The following is a 25938-nucleotide window of genomic DNA, read 5'->3' on the forward strand; positions in this document are numbered from 1 at the left end:
AAAGTAACATGTGAAAAAAAATCATCTATTTCATTTATTCCAAAATATTCAATTTTCATTGAACAAATTCGGTCGTTGAGTATTGATTACAAGCGTGTGATTAACTTTGATTCGCTTACGACATCGAAAATGTTTGTTGACATGTGAAGGACAGGGAGGTGTTTATATTAAGGCAATATTAAACCTCTGCCTGTACAGGACAGCATAGATTATCATGGCTTGCAGTTTATCAAATAGATTGTCGTACAATAAGCTTTTATTGTTACAAAGGTTACAAAATAGAATTTTAATTCAGACACATACAGACTTGACTCTTGGACATCAACCTTGTCCCACAAAAAAATATCTTCTTTTGCCTGTTCCAAGTCAGGAGCCTCTGGCCTTTGCTTGTCTCATATGTTCTTAAATTTTAGTTCATTTTCATGTTTTTCAGTTAAGTGTGATTTCATTTTCACTAAACTTATACACAATTTGTATTAAGGGCCAGCTGAGGTGGGTCTCATTGGGGTCTAGTTTTATCGTTGTTTTCTGTCAGTTTCATAAGAATGGAGATAACAATTCATACCTGCCAACTGTCACTATTTGTGGGGGATTTCCCCCATGGAGGCTCCCAAATGGAAATTTTGAAACAGCAATTTTGTCCACAATTTTATACAAAACAATTAATTTTACAATGACTGAAGGCTGGTAAAAGTATGAAGAAGCCAAAAAACAACATTAAAATATATTTGAAGGTTTTATGGGACTGTGGCAGCCATTTTGCATGTAAAACCCCCATGGGCATTTTGAAAAGTTGGCAGGTATGACAATTTTGCATTTTAAGCTCCGACGGCATCTATTCTTGATTTGATGGTCGCAAATACCTGTTTACTGTCTCCGCTAACACGTCGCCAGTAAACTTAATTTGCAACCATCAAATCACCAATTGATGCCGTCATAGCTTAAAAGACTATACAGTTATCTCCTAATTATTTTGCTGTGAAAACAAAAATGAAGTCTAGCGGGACAAGGGAAATTACAAAAAAATAAGAATTGCTTATGTACATGTACACAGTGTGTAAGCCGGATACGGGAATCTGACAAAACAGTAAGCGGGATCTGGGATCTGAACCCCCCAATGAGACCCCTGCTGAGGACCACCCTCGATGCATGATTTTCTTGCTGAGATGAAGACACATTAGTGGCCTTCTGTTGTTGTCTGCTTTTTGGTCGGGTTGTTGTCTCTTTGATATTCCCCATTTCCATTCTCAATTTTATCTTAGTGATAAAATATAAATCAAATCAGAATCTAGTAAAAATGACACCAGTTAAAAGTCATTTTAACTTGTGATAATTCTATTGGAACCTTACACATGTTATACATGTTATATAAATTTTACGAGTTCTTTCCCTTTAAATTTTATTTGGGATTTTTTTTTATGATGCAGATCATATTGACATAATGTTTTTGTAGTTGTATTGATTCATATACATGTACATTTTGTACATGCCATTTCAATAGAAATTATGATGACACAATACATTCTTAAAAGCACTAAAACTAAAGAGACAAGCTAAGGATATTAATATTTTTTGGCCAAACTAACAAAAGGTTCATTTTGGTACATCGTTAAAAGCTCAGCTTATGTAATTTTAAAATATTATTTAACTATACATTCTATAGCAATATTATTCTAAAAAACTGTTAAGTATACATTGTATATAGTCCGGCCGATCGGTGAAAAAATTGCTCAAATAATGAGGAAAGCACCAATTTTTGCATGATGGCACATTTTTGTGGACTGAGCAATATTAGCTATGGACCCACCCTCAAAATTTAATATGGCGGCTTATTTCAAGATGGCTGCCGTACGTTCTAAAATATTTTTCAGTATTGCACAAACCACAGTGGATTTGATGCTGGAAGCACAAAAATCAACATATTTGAATGACTTGGTATTCTTAGCAAGATTTTGTTTTGATCTATCTTTGAAATACAAAATGGCGGCTATTTTCAAAATGGCCGCCTTGAAAAATAAGCAAATATTCATTATTGAGAATTGACCTGAATATAAGCATTTTATTGATGTATAGTGTCATTTAGTATATGTCCCAGTTCTGTCCTTTTTTGATTTTGCCTTGCTTGTCATTTCATACACAAGTAGTAGCTTTCATAAATAGCTGCAGTTGCAGTAGTAGCTTTCATAAAAAGCTGCAGTAGTAGCTTTCATAAAAAGCTGCAGTAGTACCTTTCATTAAAAGTTCCACTATTTGTTATCTTGGGTCACACATAAAAGATGTGATTTGGGATTTATTTGCGTTAAGATATTATGCAGTGCCTATCGTATTTCTGGATCGCAATATTTTGCAATTTGAGATATTAAACTGAATTGAGAATCATTTAAACACATATCAGTGAAATGGCAGGAATTGAGGACAACAAGGACAAGAACATTGAAATGGCAGAAACTGAATCACTTTGGGATATGGCGAAACCCACAGCTGAAGACACTTTAACAGAAGACAGCTCAGAAATGACTATTACACAATTATACTATGAATTTCTAGCAGATAGTAAATCTAATGCACAAAGAACAGCTGAGATTTACTGCAATATAAAACAGAGCGAAGTGCGAATTGATAAAATATGTGTTGGTCTCATTACGTTTCAAGCTGAACAGAAAGAAGCAATAAATATTAATAACGAACAGGTGAGAGCATTATCTCAGCAACGTCAGCAGTCTTAAGACAGGTTAGACCACAAGCCTAGTAATAATTGCCTGGCGGAATTGATGGCCAGACCAATAAGATATTCAATGTTGTGGTGAGACGAATGGGCAAGCTGACAACAACTGAAGAAAGAGACACGGTTCAATTTAAAAGTGCATTTGAACAGCAGGATACCTTCCAACAACTGGCATCGGTTGTAAATGAATTAGTGGACAATCGAAATAAAGAAGTTAAACTTCCTGCAATGGACACATCATCTAAGCCAAAATTTGACCTTAGCCAGTACAACGCAAGTTTACCAAAAATACACAACAAAATCCATGCCTTTGGTCTTTCCCCTATTGTAGTTCGCATGAACCATCAACCGCACCAACTCTGTTGAAGTAGTTAGTAGCTATCAAAGGTACCAGGATTATAATTTTGTACGCCAGACGCGCGTCTCGTCAACATAAGATTCATCAGTGACGGTCATATCAAAATATGTATCAAGCCAAACAAGTACGAAGCTGAAGAGCAATGAGAATCCAAAATTCCAAAAAGTTGTATCAAATACGGCTAAGGTAATCTATTCCTGAGATAAGAAAATCCTTAGTTTTTCGATAAAATCAAAGTTTTGTAAACGGAAAATTTATAAAAATGACCACATTATTGATATTCATGTCAACACCGAAGTGCTGACTACTGGGCTGGTGGATTGAAGGTTTCTTCACTTTAAGTCAAAAGTCCTATGTCAAGGTCCTTGGTCCTGCATGAGACATTTCAAATTATTCAACAACAATCTCCATTTAAGAACATACTATAAACCTCTAGTACTTATCAAGGATACTAGAAAAAGGCTTGTGTCTTCTTACGCACACCATTACAGAAACAATTGGATTCAAGTGGATTCTATCAATTTTCTCCAATGCTGAATGCAGTGCCTACTTACGGTATCATCCCCGTCGAGTCAATGGTAAATCCCCCATTTAACACTCCAATTATGACAACCTCGTCAGGTCCTGGAGCTCTAACAGGTTTCACATAACAGCAAGCTGACTCCACTGACCGATCCAGGAATGGGCAGAGGAAACCAAAAGAGTGTGACAGCACCTCTTCTTCCGACTTCTCATTGGAGAGAGAATATACTAGTACACGATGGCAAGAAAATATTGGTGCAAGGGACCGGAGCCGAAGCCTACAGCTCCCAAAAATGCAAAAACGTAATTGAAGAGGATCCATGACTTGGGACTCGTTTATTTACCAATTTGAACGAACTGCCGGTAGTTGAAAATGGGAAAACAGAAAAAATGTGTGTAGCAGCGCTTCAACAAGAAAGACGATCAAACCAGATTGGAACTGAAGCATTCCGTATTTAAAGACAAAGATTCTGCAAGGCATGTAACAGACAGGAACCCAGGAACATTAAACAAGGCGTTCAAACAATTGAAAACCTCAATAGCAAACCAGATGGCGATATATGGATCAAAAAGTGCCAATTATTACCATCGACAAGTCTACTTTGTTGATGGTACAGTATCACCGACCGATAAAGGAAATATAAGCAGTCATTTGGATAATGAGGTGCATAACCTGACACAAATTGTCACAAAGCTGATATTATGCTTTCAACTAATCAGCATAACCGTGGATTGGCCGATTAATATATAACCTCGGTTCTTCTTATCAAATAATCATGGAAGATCACCAGCTCAATGGAAGATCATCTGATCAATAAACACGTGGAAAATCTTCTGAGCAATACAATCGCGGTAGATTGTCAGATAGAAATACACCCTAGCTTAATGTCCATCTATCGCATCCCCCCACTAAGCTAGATATCATATAGTCCATAAAGACAACGGTTAGCATCTTCACGGACAAACTGCAGAAATCCCGGTTATTTCAGACAACGGTCACCTTCACCAGGATACGGTCAAATTAAAGTGCAACCCCAACAATGGAGTCTTTAAACAGCAAAGGATCGGGCCAGTAGGCAAACGCACGATTCTAAAGTCTATTGGCCATGAAGCATCACCTCATTACAAAATCGAACAGAAGCCCACGGCCTCGTCCGATATTGTCATCAGACGAACCATTTGAAAGAGCTTAGCAGTACGAGGTACTATACATGACAAGAATGTGAGCATGATTGTGGACACTGCTACAATGATAACATTAGTAAATGGGAAATTAATACCGGCAGAAAATGGAGATTTGGAGAACGTAACGCTACGTGGTTTGGGTTAACAGCTTGTTATTGGGAATTGATAGAGTAAACATACAATGGGATGTGTGCAAAGAGCCATTAACAGACGATGTTATACTTAGGCTAGATATTCTGGACACACTGAGTGCAGTGATAAACCTGAGTACTCCCACAATTACCATCAACATTAAAGTGATAAATGCGGCATTTGTTAACAGTGGAAACGAGATTTCAACTCAGCAAGTTTGCATAAAACGAACCATCACAGTTCCGCTAATCTCAAAAATGACTGTTACCATTAAAACTAATAAAAGTACTGACCAGGAGTGCATTTTAGGACCATGATCGCTGAATAATTGTAAATTTGTTGCGCACGTAGTTGGAAAGGAAATGGTTGCCCCTTTACCATTTTAAATGGTGGCAATCGTCTTATCCGCCTGAAGAAAGGTACACCTATTGATTACATAGAATAATTTTACGATGTAGATGAAAACGCGATAAGTGACGTAAGACGTGGCATTGAAGAGACACGAGACAAGGCGCCCTCGGCACTGCCTCAAAGTTCAGATGAGTTACCTACTATTCAACCACATTTAACCGACCTATATTAACGTTCAATCGACTAGTTTCAACCTGTTTCATTCCAACCATTAAAACAGAAAGCGTTTAAAGAACAATTACAATAACATGTAAAATATAGATTAACATTTTGAATTTCACTATTTGTTTTAGTATATGCAGCCATATTTGCAAATGTATGTGTTATAGAAATAACCTTATTATTTTTTTTTATATTTTAAAATTAATTGATAACAAATTCAAAAACATGAAGTCCATTTTTAAAGAATCATTACTTTGATTTCCGAAATTATATAGAATACCTTTAGGACAATCTTGATATTTATACCGTTTTTCCACCATCTTGAAAAGTGCAGCCATATTGGATATTTCAGAGTGGGTCCATAGCTGAAATCAAATGGTATATAACCAAAAACTACTATGCAAAGTTTCATGTTTTCCTCATCAAGTGAGCAATTCTGCTCTATATCTGCACCAATCGGCCGGACTAATAAGCATTTCAGTATTAAAGTTGACATGATGTTTTATTTAATAGATCAAGAATTAAATTACATTCAGAAAGATCATTATCAAGTGGAAATCAAAGTAAGTATTGTTTTTTTAAGATTGTTTATCAATATAATACAGTCATACATGTTTAACCCTGCCACATTATTTATGTATGTGCCTGTCCCAAGTCAGGAGCCTGTAATTCAGTGGTTGTCGTTTGTTTATGTGTTACATATTTGTTTTTCGTTCATTTTTTCACATAAATAAGGCCGTTAGTTTTCTTGTTTCAATTGTTTTACATTGTCTTATCGGGGCCTTTTATAGCTGACTATGCAGTATGGGCTTTGCTCATTGTTGAAGGCTGTACGGTGACCTATAGTTGTTAATGTCTGTGTTATTTTGGTCTTTTGTGGATAGTTGTCTCATTGGCAATCATACCACATCTTCTTTTTTACATAGTTTTACTGCCATGACTGTAAAGTAAAACTAAAGGAACTTACGTGTATGTTCTTTCGATATTTTTTTTAAGACAAAGTGTTTTGTTTCATAGATATTATTTTTATTTTACATGTTTGCTAATAAGAAATTGTCTCCCCTACATACTATATGTACTCAATGATCAAGTCATAAGAATGGAGAGTGAAGTTAAATTCAAGGAAACAACAATCACAAACTAAGGACCTGATTTATGTACAAAACAATTTATATGAAAAATAAGTACATGTATGATAAACAGAAACAAATTACAGCAACTGAATTACAGGCTCCTGACTTGGAACAGGCATTTAAGGGTGTACATCTTAGCAGGTGTCCCTTAACTTTGGACATGAGTGTTACAGCACAACACAAGAACCACCTATAAAAAAACAGTTGAAAAGGACTAAGTTAAGAGTTATCTCATTGGCACTCATACATTGTACATGTACCATGTGTACCACATCTTCTTATATCTACAATGTATATATCAAATATTTAAGTATGTTCACATGATTTTTACAACTGAAGATATTTTCCAAGTATTCATTCAACATGTAAATACATGTACAGATTGGTTTATTTATTGTGACTAAGCTACATTGTAAAATACAAGAAAATTCATTTAGAGGTATGCAGAACTAATCTTTGAAGCATATGGTAAATGTTTGCAAAATATTCTTCAATCTTTTGTAGATGTAAAGCCTATAGAAAAGATATTGATAGCTAATAGAGGAGAGATTGCCTGTAGGGTTATACAGACTGCCAGAAAACTTGGTATCAGGAGTGTAGCTGTGTACAGTGATGCAGATAAAAACTCACTTCATGTCTCTTTGGTAAGGGAGCTACCATTTGATTTTTATGGGGGGGGGGGGGCTAGGATGAAATTTGAAAAAAATAGGCAGGACAGGAGTTTTGAGTAAAAAAAAAAGGCAGGATGAGACACTTGCAAAAAAAAAAGTCAGGACGACAATTTAGGTAAAAAAAGTCAGGATAAACTAAAAAAAAAAAAAGGCAGGACCGAACAGAGTGAAAAATAAAAAGGCAGGACAGAGATTACAGCTAAAAAAAAATGCAGGACAAAATTTTTCATCCTAGCCCCCCCATAAAAATCAAATGGTAGCTCCCTAAGGAATATCTTATTATATTATTAATTATTATTTTTTAATTCTTTTGATTGGTTCAGGAATAGTCACATGTTAATCTATATTTTGGAAGGGAGATATAGAATTTAGAAAACGGTATATAGCCAAATAGATATTGCATGGTTATCTAAAAACTGTTTTACTTTGTGAGTCATGTAATGAATTGGCATGATATTGATAGAAGTTTTAAAATAAAATTGAGAAAGGAAATGGGGAATGTGTCAAAGTGAAAACAACCCGACCATAGAGCAGACAACATGTATATTTATGATTGATTATTAGGAAAAATTATCTTCAAATGCTGTATACATGGTATAAGATGTACATAAAAACATAAAAAAATAATTGAAATAACAATAAAATGTTATTTATGTCAAAAAGACAAATTAAAATATCTATAAAATTCCAACAAAATAAAATGATAGAAAAAGAAAATATATAATTCACTGACTAATTTGATACAAAATGCTATACATAATACAGAATATATTGACCAAAAGAAGTATATCCACATTAGAATTTGTCCTCAGTCTATATACTTCTTTCAGGCAAATATATCCTTGTATAGATCTCGTAACAAAGGGCTGAAATGAGATTTACATGTAGTTAAAAGAAAATCAGGAATAACAACACAAAGTTTCATAGAAATACATTTATCAAGTTATACAGGTCAAATTATGTACATGTACCTATCCACGATGGACAATTAACTGAAATATACTAGATAAAATTATTTCTTCTAAAACATAATATTCTTAGATTCAATGGAAAGTGAATCAAACTTTATGTAAAATATAACTTGATTACAATTGAGAGACCTTTAAAATTATTTCTTGTTTTACTTTGCAGAAATATACATGCATATATACATTGTATCTGTTAAACATGTTGAATGAAATCATAGAAAATTAATTCAATTTTATGACATTGTTTCCCCTAAATTTTGACTACATATAAAATTGACCAATTCATAAATTCTAATGCATTATACATTTGTCACTGACAAACACCAACAATCTATGTTCATATAGAGATAGGAAGATGTGAAATGATTGCCTATGAGACAACTCTCCACAAGATCCTTAATGACACAGAAATTAACAACCAGGGGTTAAAAAATCCACTAGCCCGACGCCCGGGACTACAGTATTTAGACCTCGGGCAACCAAAACTTGTAACCCAATATGCCCGACGGACTAGTGACAAAAAATTCTTGGCGTTTCTAAAATAGAAAGGGGAAACTCCCCTCATCACTTTTCTATCTTAGCCAATCAGATTTGACTACGTCATCGGGGATTTCCAGAATTTGAACTGATTTTGTACAAGTTTTTAAATAGAACAAATAACTCTGGATGGATCCCGTACTTTCAATATCGATGTATCAGTACAGGGGTAGTGTACATTGCTTATGCAACCTGATTGTACCTCCTTCTGAATGATTTATTGCAATATAAATGGGAATCCTTTTTGACAGCAGAAACCTGACTTTTGTTAGATATAACTTTTGAAACACGTGCACATGTTCATGATGTTATGGACGTCATTTTGTTGTTGTTTACATTGTTTACATACTGTGAAAAAGACTCCAGACCATGATCTAAACATTAACAGTCTTCAGAAAACTTAAACTTTATGCAATAATATTCATCAATCATGATAATCTTCATTGATATTCAAATGAATTCGAGTTTTAAAGAAATAAGATTTATAACAAATACAATATTGATCAATATTAGTTTAGAGACTGTGCTTAGGTTGTAATCTATTTATGTATAGCCCATAATTAGCCTACCTGTGATAAATGTAAATATAGACATTACTGTACTTCGTTTATAAAACAATTATAAAAGACCAAAACTATTGATAGTGATATTTATTCACATAAATATTTGAGGTCATTTAATTTATTTAAATAATTAGAATATTAAAACTGAAAATAAATATGAGCATAACATAATTAACCAGCTGATAATTCTTTTACACAAACGTGATGATGTATCTGATAAAAACCCTCCAATCCTTTATATATCTATGTATAGCAGTGGTCAAGAATTGTATCATCTTGGGATTTGGTCAACTCATTATTACAGAATATTCAGTAAATATTCAATTATCAATTAATTGAATATATCTGCTAATGTCAGTAATCGGATAGTTTTTGCTGACATAAGTTTTGGGTATCCGATTTGCAAAAATCTACTGTACAATGGAAAAAAATTGTTAACTTTATAGAATTCATTGTTATTGCAGCAAACTCTGAATTTGTAAGTCATACTAGGGCTAGCAGGTCAGTTTTGCTGGGCTAGTAGTTTTTCTAACAGGGCTAGTAAAATCCTGCTACCAATTAGCCCTGGGCTAGTGAGCTACAACAAAATTTCTTAACCCCTGACAACACCATTTCAGTATTGGTCTTTCATATGATATGATATATGTAGACAAATTACTTATTTTTGTAGGCAGATGAAGCCTACCATATTGGACCTCCTGCTGCATCCCAGAGCTATCTTTGTCAAGATAAGATAATGAATGTAGCTAAATCATCTGGTGCACAGGTACAGTATAAAAAAATCATTTTCTAATTTTAGTTTCAGATCATCATTATTAAATTGTTTTGCATAATGCATGCTGTTGAGACATTTTTGATGATTTTGTGAGATGCCAGTGTATACATTTTATGCTATCAAAACCACACATATTTCACTTATCCAAAGTTACAAATTTTTCATGAATTGCTCCTAGGGATTCAGACCCCATGGCGGTTTCAGATCTGAATATTCTGTGTGCAAACTAAAAATGCAAGAAGCATAGATCTTATTTTTACCAAGCCTACTTTTGCATTTGCACAGTACATACCTGCCAACTTTTCAAAATGCCCATGGGGGTTTTACGTGAAAGATGGTTCTTATAGTCCTACAAAACCTTCAAGGGGGCCTTCAAATATATTCTAATGTGGTTTTTTGGTTTCTTTGTGCTTTAACAAGCTCATAGCCATTGTTAAATTAATTGTTTTCTTTAAAATAGTGGACAAAACTGGTCTGACAAAATTTCCACTTGGGAGTCTCCATGGAGGAATTCACCGCAAATAGTGACAGCTGGCTGGTATGACAGTAGTTGAAACATTGCAAACATGTATAAATTAACAGGAATTATTTCAATATTTTTGTTATAGTTTGGCCTGACGTACGTCCCTTCTTGCTTTATGGTGAATTAAAAATAAATCTAAAACCACTATGTGTGATGTATTATGGGTGTCTATGCAGTGTTATATTTCTTTTCATACAGGCTATTCATCCTGGATATGGATTCCTGTCAGAGAATACAGAGTTTGCAGAAATGTGTAGTAAGGAAGGAGTAATTTTTATTGGACCACCAGCTACAGCTATTAGAGACATGGGTATAAAAAGGTATGTACTGCATATATGTTTAACTGTTTCTAGTCATTGTTTAAGGTGTAAATGTGAAATCAGAAAGATATCCAAGAGGTGGAGCTAAATAAAGAACAAGCAATTTTAGAACATAAGTTCTTTGAAGGGTTTGACAAACACTCTTCAGATATTATTTGTAAGGCCTAAATTAAAATATTGTTTGTTTCCCCAATCCCGACCCTGCCAAGCCAGGTGTGGGTAGGTAGGTAGGGAAATAATTTTATTTTTCCAAAAAGCTTGACATTATCGGACGATCCGGCAAGCCTGAAAATCCAAAATGAATAAAATAATATTTCACTTAGTTTTGACAATAAAATTTTATGAGTAGCACCAATTTTGCAGGGTCGGTCGGGATTGGGGAAACAAACAATATTTTACTATAGGCCTAAGCATTTGCATGAACCTCAGTCTATGCCAAACTGTTTTAGACTTTGTCTGACTGTAAAAGAGATTTGACCTTTTCTTCTATGTTTTTTTTTCAACAAAAACTATTTTTTTGTCTAACTGAAAGTTTTTTGTCTGACTTTTTGTCCACCAGACATAGTTTCAGATACACAAGAAACTAAATTCTTGGTCTAAAAGAATACAATCTAAAAAGTTTAGCATCTCATTGTACAAATCAGAATCTCAGTTGTTTAACAACAGAAAAGTTGGAAATTTATCCTTGACCACTACAAACTTCAATAAAACCAAAAGTCATGGTATAATCTGTTAATTTATGTTGTAGTACATCAAAACATATCATGTCTGCTGCTGGTGTTCCTATTATAGAAGGTTACCATGGTGAGGACCAATCAGCTTCCAAGTTGAAACAGGAAGCAGCTAAGATTGGTTATCCTGTTATGATTAAAGCTGTTAGAGGTGGTGGTGGAAAGGTAAAGCAATCTAGTTGAACAAGAATCAAATATTGTGTCAAAACCAGGAAATCAATCATGCATAAACAAAAATCATCAATCCTCAAAAATTTGTAACACAAAACTAAATGAATCCACAATTGAAGGTGAATAGGAAACTTATTACATGTAAGATACTGATAGCAATCACATAATGTCCAATTCCTGATATATCAAGATCATTTCAATATTTAAAGAATTCTTCCAGTTTCAAGGCAATTTTTTAACCATAGAAATCAGCAATTGGTGCATTCATAATATGAATATAATAAACAAAAGTTTTATGTGGAAAAATATAAAACAGGTTGCCTTGTTAGTGTAGATTATCTCAGCAAAGATGAGTTGAGAATTGTACAATGGTTATTTAAAGTATTTTACATCAAAGAAAATTATACAATCTATGGGAGACAACTCTACTTTTTAAAATATTTTTTCAGACAAAAAATTTGAGTAAAATGCATTGAAATGTAAGTAGGTTGAATAGCAGAGATAAAGCACTTTATGATATACATTTTTAACATAGATAGTAAAACATGTTTTATATTAAACTATTCTATGATCTTTGAAAATATATGATTGCCTGTTTGATTTCTACACATTCAAAAAATAAAATTAAGATTGACACCTTATATGTAACTTTTTTTTTAACTGTACACCAAATTTATGAAATTAATAGTTCATTTTTCTATAACCTTCATTCAGAAAATAATTATTGTTTTGAGTAAGTCAATACATTTTGAACCTTTATTGAGAACTTTTTTCTTCCAAAATTTATTTCTGGAGTCATAATGAATTTTATATAAAGCAGTAATTTCCCTTGGTAAGGAGTTTGACTAGTTTGCTGCAAAACAGAGGGAATGAATTAACTAAAATAAACCCCTTTTGTAACATAATCTTAACCTCCATCTTGTTTATGAAAGTGATTCTTATATTTGAAAATGTAAATGTAAGATGGGGGACATGTAAGTCATTTTTTGGCATCACTAGAACACACCCGTGATATCACGGGTCCGTGACTGAATTAAAGTATATAACTATTCGCAAGCCTTATTTTAGTATTAGTATTGTCATCTGATAAAGTCATGCCGATTATAAGATACACAGTTTTCTCTGCTTTCAAATCTTTCTGTTTGAACCCTTTGAACTGGAACATATCAATTATTGGTAATATTAATTATTTGGAAAACAAAAGGTCCTGGAATGGAGAATTTTTTAATCAACAGCATTGTCCTATATTAGTTATAAATAAAGTTGAATTCTTTGATTCGCTGTTTTACGTCATGCCCGCTAACAAATTGAAAACTGTACCTATACGCCTTATTTTTAGTCACAGATTTTTAGTAATTCGTATTGTTATCTTAGAAAGTTTTACTGACTAAAATACTGCAATAGGTAACAATTTGACAATTTAGTAGTGTCAACCCTGTTATTATGACCTGTGTATATAGCATATTAATCCTGAATACACCGTTTGATGGTGCGCCTGTCAGATGCGGAACGTACAGATAAGGTAATAGGTAACAGGTGAATATACTATTGGTATCGGTATCGGACTCGACCCGGAACTTCTTAATTATTGGCAATATTAATTACGTGGAAAACAAAAGGGCCTGGAGTGGTGTAATTTTTAATCTACACCTTTGTACTATATTAGTTATATATAAAGTTGAATTCTTTGATTCGTCGTTTTTACGTGATGACGGCTGACAAATTGGACCTCGTCATTTTAGTATTATAGATGTCAAGTTCCTATAAATCAAGATATTAGCAATATTTAAAGAAATTTATATTGGCTTGTGTTAATTTGTCTCTTGTGTGTTTATGTTTTTGTCATTTCATATTTCCTTTTTATCAATTGAGTATTTCTTATTTTCTTCCTAATAATCTTTTGTTCTTTATAAAAAAAGAAATATCGGAAGACAAATATAAACACACACAAAACAGATTATTTAGTGTAGATTGATTTAAGAATTTAATAAAACTCATTTGTCAATTTAAAGTTGATCATATTATCTAAATATTTTGAATTTTAAATACTTTTCCTTAAATTCACATGTTCCAATCTATGGGAGATAACTCTAGTTATAAATGTTACATCACACAAAACAAAATAAATAAAAAAGATGAATAAAACGTAAATGAACTATAAATCAGAGATAAAACAAACTGTATTAAATATTTTATATTGTTAACATAGGTAGTGTTTAATGTTATAAAACCAATCTATTTGTTCTCTGAAATATATGATTGTTTGTGTGTCTTCTATATATTAAAAGAAATACACTGTAATCAAAAATAGAAATGGGTAACTTTTCTATTTATAGACCACAAAGATGAAAATAGACTTTCAAAAATGTCTACATATCATGCTTATCAAATATTAGTTACATAAATAATATCATTTTGAAAAAATAGACATTAAAAGGATTTTTTACTGCTAATATAGCGTAGTAAAACACAATACCAGAAATTGACTCTGTAATGTACCAAAGAAACATATATTTTCTATTGCAATACCGTAAGAAGCAGCTGTATTCAATAGATTCTTGAAATTATTACAGGGCATGAGAATAGCCATGACAGAGGCAGACTTTGACGGTCAGCTGGAGTCGGCCAAAACTGAAGGAATGAAATCATTTGGTGATGATGTTATGTTGATTGAAAAGTTTGTTGAAACACCAAGGTAAGGTCTTTTGTTTTAATTACCCTGTAGTGAGTCATTACTGTGGGTCTTTACTTTTAGAACTTTTTATGAGAAACACTTCTGGAGTCATTATTAATTTTATATGAAGCAGTTATTTCCCTTTATAATGAGTTGAACTAGTTTGCAGCAAAACAGAGAGAGAAGGATTAAACTGCTAAAGTACAATATTCTTGACCTCTTGATCAAGATAATGATACTCGCATTATAAAAATCTTACAAGCCATTTCCTTTATGGCTGCAGATAATAAAACTTAACAGTAATTACAATGGGTTAACAGAAAAGGTCAATGGTTTACTGGAGTATCTCTAACAAACCTTCTCAATCTGCCACAATAAGTAAACCTAAATATTTTGAAAATATAATAGATTATAGATAACAAAGTAGTAATTATCAGATTTTTAACCTGTCATCTTGACAAAATGTCAACATTGAGCAAGTCTATCCTATTAGATTATAAATTAAAGTCCTTTCAGCTTTCAATTTGTTCAAATCTTTAAAAAATATTGATTATCAATTTCATCTTAATTTTATCACATGACAAGTTAGTATGAAAGCAAACGTTTTTTCAGTGTGTCCGTTTGTCAAGCCTTTTGGCCAAGGGAGACAATTCTTATAAGTTTGTAAAAAAAAAATATGGATTTACAAATGTTACTTATCTTAATATTTCTATTTGATATTTACAATGTATAAAAAAAGATAAAAAGTATTTATATAAACTAATACAATTCTGTTTGTTGCAAACAAAATGCATTTAAGGCTGTAAAACATCTATTTACTAATGTAAACTTATTATATTTACTTTAATAATGTTTTCTTTCAGACATGTAGAAGTACAGGTATTTGGTGATCACCATGACAACTATGTTTATTTATTTGAGAGAGACTGCAGTGTACAAAGAAGACACCAGAAAATCATTGAGGAAGCACCTGCTGTAAGAACTGACTCCATTTCTTGTCAAATTATAAAGAAATTAGTTTTCTTGGAACTTTTTATTATCACCTGAAAACATTGATCACCTTTTCATGCAGAGTAATTTGCAATGTGGTTAAACTATTGATTAAAATTGACTTTATTAGATTTTCCTGATTTCATATAAGATTGAACACAAACTGTGGAAATAAATTTTCATGGTTTGTAAACTAAATGTTGGGTGGTTGGATTTCAAATTAAGGGTATAATTTAGTCAAAAGTGACGCAATTTTCTAAAGTGACCTTGTGGCCCTAAGCAGATAAACACTTCAGAAGTTCCAATCAATCAACAGTTTGAAACTTTGTATTAACTAGAAGATGCCTGTAAAATCACCGTACAATTATATAGGCAAGTGTGGAAACGAAGAATTTTTAAATTTTGTGTACATAAACAGATCATGCACAAAATTATAAAAGACATAGAGATTGATAACAGTCTTTTGAATTAAAAATTGGCATTTTCTATAGAAAAAGATTGTTTCAAAGACAGATTCAGGAAGTACAAAACACTACATGTATATGTCATATCACAAATATTTCCGACTTTGAATAGTTTCAGAGGAGATGCAGCTCAATCAAATTGGTCTCTTCCTTCAGTAGTATAGATATATGTATTATATTTCAGCCAGGACTGTCAGAAGAAGTAAGAAAGTCTTTAGGAGAAGCTGCTGTCAAAGCTGCTAAAGCTGTCAACTATGTCGGTGCAGGTATAATATTATATATATTTACTGGGAATTCATTGTTATTCAAGGGATACCAATTTTTTGTGGATTTCCTTGATATTTGTGAACCAAAAAAATATTCAACAAAATACAAATTCCCTCCTCTAGACTTGTATTCCAAAGATGAATAGGAAAATGAAAAAGCTTGTATCTATAAAAGTAAACACATTGGTGTTGGTTCACTACATGGAGTTATAAACTGAAAGTTTTATTTTAGCATTGAAATGAAATTATAGAAATTAAATACTGCTTTTTGTATTGTTATTAGGTTGTAAAAGGAAATTTTTAATATAAAATGATTTATACAAATGTGCATTGGATCATTCTCAGAGAACCTGTTTGTTTGATTTAGTAAAAAAATATTCTCATTTTGAAATAAACGGAATAATTCAGTCGTTATATTCTGATGCTCTTTAATGTCTACAGTAATACCCGAAGAGTCAATGAGACTTTCTATTTCATAAGTTAAAGAAAATTGATAAGGTCATGGGGGGAAAAACATACAACAAGTAGACATACAAATATTTACGAAACACAATACAGAACACTGAAACAGGTGTACTAGGCATTTTTTAAATACAACTGTTTTGGTGAAAATGAATTGAATAAATTATTAGGAGACAATTCATATGTTCTTGAATGGATGTATATGTAAATTTGAGTGATACATTATGTACACTCGTAAATAGGTGTTGTGTATCAGAGTTTAAAATGAGAAATTTGTTCTTTTGTAACAGGTACTGTAGAATTTATCATGGATAAAAATCAGAACTTTTATTTCATGGAGATGAACACCAGGTTACAGGTTGAACATCCAGTCACAGAGATGGTAACTGGTACAGATCTTGTAGAATGGCAAATTAAGGTACCAGTAAGATTTCGTAATCAGACAGCAAAAAAAGAAAAGATTTGTGACTTTCTTGCAGTTAAAAATACCACATAGTTCTTGTACCAACTATATATAAAAGTGAATTAATGTAATGTGTCATAATGTTTGCTTATAAAGCAAAATATAAGCAAAAATTGCTGATTAAAATAGTAGGTAGGAAAAATGGAGTGACATCTGCCTAAGCAAAATAAAGCAGTGATCAAGTTTTACCTATCTATGAGTTTGGTTCCTTAGCAAAAAATTATAAAATGGAATGCTTGTGAATTTAGTCCAGGTACTTTTTCATATTCTTTTTTTCTCTCGATCAAAACTTTTTTTTTTAACCAATTTTATAATGCTGCCGTGATATTTGTTTATTTTAAGGTTGCCAGTGGTGAACATCTACCTCAATCTCAGGAAGAGCTGAAATTAACAGGCCATGCTTTTGAAGCTCGTATTTATGCAGAAGACCCAAATAATGCATTTATGCCAGGTGCAGGTCCACTTCAACATCTTACAACTCCTGAGGCTAGTCAGAATGTCAGAATTGACACTGGTGTCCGACAAGGTATGTTTGGATGTTGTGATTTGGTGGTATGGGGTAAAACTTTAAGGAAAGCCTCAAAAGAGGGACGAAAGATACCAAAGGGACAGTCAAACTCACAAATCCAAAACAAACTGACAACGCCATGGCCAAAAACGAAAAAGACAAACAGAAAAACAATAGCACACACGACACAACACAGAAAACCAAAGAATAAACAACACGAACCCCACCAAAAACTAGGGGTGATCTCAGGTGCTCCGGAAGGGTAAGCAGATCCTGCTCCACATGCGGCACCCGTCGTGTTGCTTATGTGATTACAAATCCGGTAAATAGTCTAATTCGGTAGGTCAAATTCAAAACACGTTCCAATGATTTGTCGACTTTAAAAAAGAAAAATGCAATGTACAAGCTTAAAGAGCATGCATACAAAAAAACTTAAAATATTTCCTTCAGACTTCTGACTAGAAAATTAGAGAGTGCAGATTTTTAATGGTCCTTTAAAAAAATTGGTGGCCCTGTTTTTGAAATGGTAATGAGAAATTATTTATAATTTCTAGAAAATCTGGAGGAAATGTTTGTTTTTTCCACCTGTTTCCTTTGATATGTCTCAATGTGCACTTGACTCCAATCTTGATTGACTTGGATTGTCAGTTTTCCTCCTGGAGGTCAGTGGTTCTCTCTGAGCACTTTGTCTTCCTCTGCCAGTAAAAACTCACCGCTATGAAATAGAAAAGTTGTGCTGACAGTGGCGTTAATATTTATCAACTAATCAATTGATAGGTTTTGATCATGTATTTCTGTCTTGTTCTGTCTTGGCAATTCTATTTCTTTCATCTCTGATTTACATGGTTCTTCTGGCATCTTGCACTTGAAAAAAAAAATTAATACATTACCATTCACTAAATATAAGATTATTCAAGCCCATTTGTATGTTTGTAGGTATACAATTTTTTCAATGTTTTTTGTTTCTTACAGGTGATGAAGTTTCGGTCCATTATGATCCTATGATAGCTAAACTTATAGTGTGGTCACCAGACAGATCCACAGCTCTTAGAAGTGTTAGAAATGCCCTCAAAGACTATCATGTAAGAACTTCTTACTGCTAGTGATTTATAGCTGGTTATTTAAAATCAGATCATTAACTAAAAATGTAATGGCCACTGACTTTCATTGCATATAAATTTTCAAAAACAATAAATTTTGATATTTACAGATTTTCAGATAAACAATATTTTTTATTCACATTTTGAATCTGAAAGTTAAACTTTATACTCAAAACTTCACAGAAATTGTTAGTGAGATTAATGCAACATCATTTCACATGAAGTTGATTTAATACAATATTTTGTAAAGCTGAAATTACCAAATGAAAATGGGCCTTCTCTTTGATAATGTGTTACAGCTAGGCATGGTGTCCTATGGTAACATATTTTTGTTTTTGTTGTAATAACTTCATATTAATCATTCTGCACTATGAAGAAAAATTCAGGTACTGATATATTCAATTGTCATTTTTCTGGTTTTTTTTTCAAATTTACCTAGATTCAGCAGTGATAGTATGATAAGCAAGACGGGATGTTCTATAGTCACATATTCTGGTTTTACTGTTATAATAAAGTATAAAACATGTAGGGCTTTGAAGAAAATTTAGGTACTAATAGATTTAAAATGTATATTGTGTCATTAATTTATGATTTCTTCTTTTAGGTAATAGGATTAAATACAAATATACAATTTTTGATGGATCTATCAAAACATTCACAATTTGAGGCAGGAAATGTTCACACAGATTTTATTACACAGCATTCAGAGGAATTGTTTCCTAACAGAGTACTGTCGTCTGCTAGTATATGTCAGGCTGCTGTAGCTTTAGTACTGAAAGACCGGGAGACAGCTAAACTTACCTACCAAAATACTCTAGGTTCGTTACTGAGGCTATTTCATTATAAAATGTGTCTCAAAACTGGGAAATTTTTAAATAATAGAAATTTTTAAGTCTCTATATATAATTATTGTTGTAAATTGGTATATTAATTTTAATTTTAAATTTAGATTAGTTTCATTAGCCAGAGGCCTGCATTTTGTTGAAGGGTCTGTTAAGATAAGTAAAGTAATGATGGAATGATATAATTGAAATCACTTATTACTAAGCTGGATTTCATATATAGGTAGTATATCTTATTATCATATACTTAGACTAAATAACATATGATTTTTACTTTATGATAATAACATTAAATTAACGTAAACTCCATATTTTTCGAATTGGTGCTTAGCGGGCTGATACGAAAAAGTTTATCGCATGCTTCGATTGTTATCACATGCCTTTCCGTAACGTTATCGCATGGCATTCTGTTGATACTTGGCAAATTCCTGAAAAAGCACCGCAATGCTATGTTTTCAGTGAAAAACATTACAAAGTAGTATACAAAAAATACTGGAAAGTATATTGTGTAAAATAATAAAAAAAAAAAAAAAATAATTATTAAATGCATTTTTAAAAGTTCAAACATAATTTAGAAAGTTCTTTAAAAAAAGTTGACAGTGTTTGTATTATGTATATTGTTGAATTATTTATTTTGTCGATTCGTTCATATTAAAATATTTTTCTTCTTTGTTGAGGCATAAGATAGAATGATTTCATATCGAATGTACTAAATCTGGGGTCCGATGTCCATGAACTTTTCAATCTTTGAACTTCTATTTTGGAACCACGTAAAACGATTAATATATGAATCTGTTAATTTTCTCCATTGTTGAAGCATTTGATAAAAAGATCATAACATGTCATTTTCCATATCTCATGCGACTCTTAGGCTGATATTGAACCTAGGGCTGATAATACATGCGATATGAAAAATGCAATGTAATAATCTGATATTATTAGGAATAAACAATTAATTATAGAATATCATATCTTGGGAATTACTGACTAGCTGTTTGATTGATTACTGTTGATTCCTTATTATTTGTTGGATACCAATTTTTGTGGATTTCATGGGTAAAGTAAACCTTGAAATTAAATGTTCAACAAATGACATATCTTATATAGGCTTGTACACAGTTTTTGACAAACAACGAAATAAAATAACGAAGACTTGCAAGTTTTTCTTAATCCACGAAAACTGGAACTCACGAAAATAATTAAATCCACAGTAAAAAGTTGTGTATTGTTTTTTGTTTCAGATCCTTTTTCACCATTTCTGTTATGTGCATCAGCCAGAATAAATAATCAAGCCAAACGTAGGATACATTTAAAAGATGGTGAAAATGGTGAGTTTTGTCGTCACAGCTACAGACACTTGTACATTCTTAGACTAATTAATAAACAGAAAATTGATACAAAAATAAAATGATGTAGAAAGAAACAAGGAACAGGTCAAAATTTAAAATCAGGAAATTACCATGAAAACACCTAAACTTTAAAAAAACAAAACATACATGCACATAAACCATTAATATAAAATATAGGCAATGGTTTCATTGGCTCAATATTGTAAAGTGAAATACATATTAAAATAAGTATGAGATTTCAAAATTACTAACAAAGGTTGTTAATCTCTTTTTTGCACCCCATGCAACTCTGTGTGTGGAGCATTAAAATCCAGAGCATCTTTCCATCTGTAGGTCCATTCATTCAGCCTTGTTAGCGCTCTCAAGTGTACACCTCTTGCCAGATTTTTATAATTTTTTTTATTAAAGGTTTATATAATATGTGGTATAATTGCCAATGAGAATCTATCCACAAGAGACTAAATGACATAAAAATTAACAACTATAGTCACCATACAGCCTTCAACAATGATCCAAATCCATACCATATGGTCGGCTTTGAAATAATTATCAATAATGCAGATCAATTTTTTTCCAAGAGTTATACGCCTAGAAAATAAAGATTTTATTGAAAACAACTCTGTAAGGGATCTCATGATTTCATTTCTTGTAGCAATAGGATATTAATGAAAAGATTTAAAAAAGCAAAATAAATTATTTTTGGGATACGATTGCTTTCAAGCAATCTGTAGACTTTTACCGTTGACTCAGGGCTCATTCCCTCACGTCAACCGTTTTATTCTAAACATTCAGCAACATCTCAGATTCTTATGATTGTCTTGCTTTAAAAGGTAAAAACAAGCAAAAGGATTGAACATAAACAACTTTCCTGTAATGTTCTTCTCATAATCTTCATGTTGGATATTTCCCTTGACTTATATGCATGTTTTTAACAACACGGAAAATCAGAATTAAGCAGTATTTATATTTAGTGTTTTTATAAATTTAGAAACACGTCAGAAGGAATTCCCCAGTTTTGATAAATGCGAGAGTTCTCTGAATTCCGATAATTCTATTTCTGTCACTAAGAACTGAAGTGGAGTTTTCTATATTTTACCGTTATGAAACTGATACTGTATTCTCATAAAGAAATTGAGACTCATTCATCATATCTTAAATTAAATAAACGTTCTTGTTCCAAATCGCAAATCGCGGGTTTGTTTATGTATTAATGCGCATGCGTATAGTTTTCTTGATTTCAAGGGGTATCAGATTGAGTGGTTGTTCTGGATTCCCTGCCTATTAATTAATTTGAAACTCATTGGATTCTTTCTATGTCTGCCTGCTATTGAGGGTTTAATATTGTTATTGCAAAACTTAAAATCATATGCATCATTTAAATTAAAATCAATGAAGTTTTACCTATAACACCCCTTTAGCCGAAATGGAGTCTTCCATATTATCGTTTTGAGTTGTCTCCCCCTTTCAGAAGTATTTCCCGTCAAAATCGTCATGAAAAAATTAACTCGTTACTGAGATGTCGATAAACGTCGTATTATATTAAGAACGATCTCAATTTAAACAGAGGAGTGTGTACGGAAGGATTCATGCCCACTGACCCAAAGGAAATTAATAATTAAAGAGTTAGAAATGGGGTTCCCCTAGAATTAACGGTGATAAGATACGAAGTGAATAGTCCGAGATTACTGGGTACAAGTCAAATCGGCACCTGGTCAAATCGGCACCCATAGGAAAAGTCAAATCGGCACCTGGTTAAATCGGCATCAAGTCAAATCGGCACCTATTTAAAATTCAATTCGGCATCCAATAATATTTGATATAATATATGGGACTTGGACTATTTAAGTTTGTAATTTAAGTATTCTAGCATAAAAGTCCCCCACAGTCCCAGCTTGTCTGGCAAATCAGCCGTCGGACATCAGAGTAATCTCGGACTATGAAGTGAAATACCTTCTCTCTCTCTCTCAGTGACTGCTGTGGAAAGTAAACTTGGAATTGATAGTACACAAATAAAACACAATAAGTACATTGCTCGTACACTTGTATCCGGGATTGGCTATTTTTAAAGTTGAGTGACTATTCAGATTTATATTACCTTTGCATGTGCAGTTGAATTAGTTTTGACGTCGAAGTAAGGCGTCAAAGAAAAAACATATAGTAGCCTTTCAAGACGTCATAATTATTTGGACTATCAAGGCCAGGAACTCACGCATGTTCATGCATTTTTGCAGCAGTATCCTTGGATCTATTTTTTTCCTCTTTGATCTTTAATTTCTATTTTGGCCAAATCTCACGAATTTGCTTAATGAAAAGTTGGCAGAACTGCTATACATGTGTCAATGAAAACTACATGTCAATCGTATCCCTCAGAGCATTCTGCTCTTTGATTGATTTATTGCCCTTGGATATAGAATATGTATATCTGCAAGTGACATAACTCTTAAAAATGCTTTTCTTTTATTGTAGATGTTAATGTTATAGTCCAGTGTAATTCAGACAACTCATTTGATGTTACTATCGGCAATCAGGAACACCATGTGACTGCAGAACTGACCAATGATGGTAGTCGTACTTCCATCAGGTGTAATATTGATGGTGTTATATCTTCCTCAAACATAGTCATACAGAAAGATGCTCTTCATATATTTACAACAGTAAGTAAAGGAGGTACTAAGGTGAAATTTAAAAAATCTAGAATTAGAATTGACACTATTGTATTGTAACAAATGAATTAGTCTCTATAGTTTGCGTTGCGTTACTTTTAAGATCAAAATCTATATCGAATGCTCCCATACAATGGTACAAATTAAAGTAACGTCATAAACATAAGATATGAATAGGGTAAACATACCGTTAACATTTGCACTACATTCTTAACAACTATAAGTCAGAAGAGCATTAGTTAAGAGACAAACTAAGGTAGTAATATTGATAGGTTAAGGAACTCCTTTTCCAGAATATTTAACCCTGAATTGTAGGGGAAAAAGAAGGGAGTGCAAACATCTGACAAAAATTCCTAAACCTGACTTAAGTACACCCTTAGTTAAAGATAGATTGGTTGATTGATACATGTGATAGTGGTTGTTATCCTTATGTTTTGTGGGACATATGCTTTGTATTATATGCATTTTCAGAAAAGTACAAATTATGCAATAAGATTTTTTATGGCCCCGCAACAAAGTTGTCCGTGCCATATAGTTTTACCCTTGTCCGTCCTTCCGAAATTCCGTAATTCTGTAATTCCGCAACAAACCATTATACAGAGTTTTTATCTAAACGCCTTCAGATATTGGGCTGATTTTTGGTATGTGAGTTAACCATGATGAGTTACAGATCAAGTTTAAGCTTCTTCTGCTGCACTAAGTTTTGCCCAAATTATGGGCTTTGGATTTTAGAGAAATTGTTCAAAATCACAGTTATACGTTTTTTTCTTAACACCTTCAGATATTGGGCTGATTTTTGGTATGTGAGTTAACCCTGATGAGTTACAGATCAAGTTAAAGTTTTGTTCCGCTTCACTAATTTTTGCCGAAATTACGGAGTTTAGACTTTAAGAAACTTTGAGAAATTGTTAAAAATCACAGTTACACAGATTTTTTTCTAAACGCCTTCAGATAATGGGCTGATTTTTAGTTTGTGAGTTAACCATGATGAGTTACAGATCAAGTTTAAGTTTCGTTCCGCTCCGTTAATTTCTGCGGAAATCACAGTTATACAGATTTTTTTTCTCTACGCCTCCAGATTTTGAGCTGATTTTTGATATGTGAGACTACCATCATGTTTGTGTCCACATGTGCTTACATTGAAATTGCAGATTTTCGAGTTTTTTGGGACAGGCCTTTCATGTCGCTTTGACACATCTAGTTTTAAAGTAGAATCTGAAAATGGACAGAGAAAACTAATCAATTTTTTTTTTACAATGAAATACTGTGATAGCTTGATTAATTAAAAGAAAATTTCTAAGGTGTTTATTAATGCCATCAAGCTGTCCTGATAAGGTCTTCAGTACAGAAGGTAAAAAAGAATGCTGTCAGATTCTTGTTATCAAAATTAGAACACATGCCACATATTTTAATCACATTGGCATACCTAAGGTATCTTATAAAGTATAAAACAAACTTAACTATACATTAACATAACCATATTTTTTCAGGATGGCAAACATGAGTTAACTTTCCCAATACCAAAATACATGAAAGCTAGCAAAGGAGCAGCTGGCGCTGATGATGCAGTCGCACCAATGCCAGGGGTCATTGAAAAGGTCACAGTTCAGCCTGGAGCTGAGGTTCAACCAGGGGATCCACTTGTTACAATGATTGCTATGAAAATGGAGGTATGATACTTTGTAATAAATATTTCATTGGTAATCTATTTTTTTGGTGCCTGTCACAATTTACAATAAATACATAACATTAAGAATTCAAAAGGGGAATGTGTAAAAGAAACAACAAACGAGCCAAAGAGCAGAAGACAGCCTAAGGTCACCATTTGGTCATCAATGTAGTGAGAAAACCCTGCACCAAGCTTAGGTTTTAGCTTGCCTTTAAACAATAATGTATACATTAAATTAGCAAAAGTATTAAATGTTACAAATATTAATTAACTACGTCATCTAATTTTTAAAAAATAACAATTTAAAGAATTACCTTGAAAATTATTAAATATTAATAATAAAATTACTTCATTGTGTTCCTTTTTTTTTGTATTTAGTATGTGATCAGAGCACCCAAGGCAGGCATTATAGAGAAGGTATTTTATAAAGTTGGGGATACAGTATCGAAAGGAACAGCACTAGTTCACTTTAAGGAAGATAAAACCAATAGTGAGCCTGACAATGACAGTGATTAGAGCAAAGGATACCAGATAAATTAGTGCTAAAATCTGTACATTATACAAACGTGATATTTATTAAAAAAAAGTAATCAAAATGTGA

General features: G+C 32.6%; 1 protein-coding gene across 1 annotated transcript; it reads left to right on the forward strand.

Moving 5' to 3' along the window:
• Positions 1 to 113: 113 nt before the first annotated feature.
• LOC143076829 (methylcrotonoyl-CoA carboxylase subunit alpha, mitochondrial-like) lies at positions 114 to 25938 on the forward strand. Its single transcript, XM_076252720.1, has 17 exons — positions 114 to 270; positions 6009 to 6058; positions 7133 to 7272; positions 10038 to 10133; positions 10864 to 10985; positions 11734 to 11881; positions 14461 to 14582; positions 15425 to 15536; positions 16200 to 16281; positions 17034 to 17161; positions 17549 to 17732; positions 18687 to 18796; positions 19419 to 19632; positions 20898 to 20984; positions 23472 to 23659; positions 25159 to 25338; positions 25716 to 25938. The coding sequence occupies exons 1-17, from the start codon at positions 215 to 217 to the stop codon at positions 25851 to 25853; spliced, it is 2157 nt and encodes a 718-aa protein (XP_076108835.1). The 5' UTR covers positions 114 to 214; the 3' UTR covers positions 25854 to 25938.

The sequence above is a fragment of the Mytilus galloprovincialis genome, chromosome 5, assembly GCF_965363235.1.
Source record: "Mytilus galloprovincialis chromosome 5, xbMytGall1.hap1.1, whole genome shotgun sequence".
NCBI lineage: Eukaryota > Metazoa > Mollusca > Bivalvia > Mytilida > Mytilidae > Mytilus > Mytilus galloprovincialis.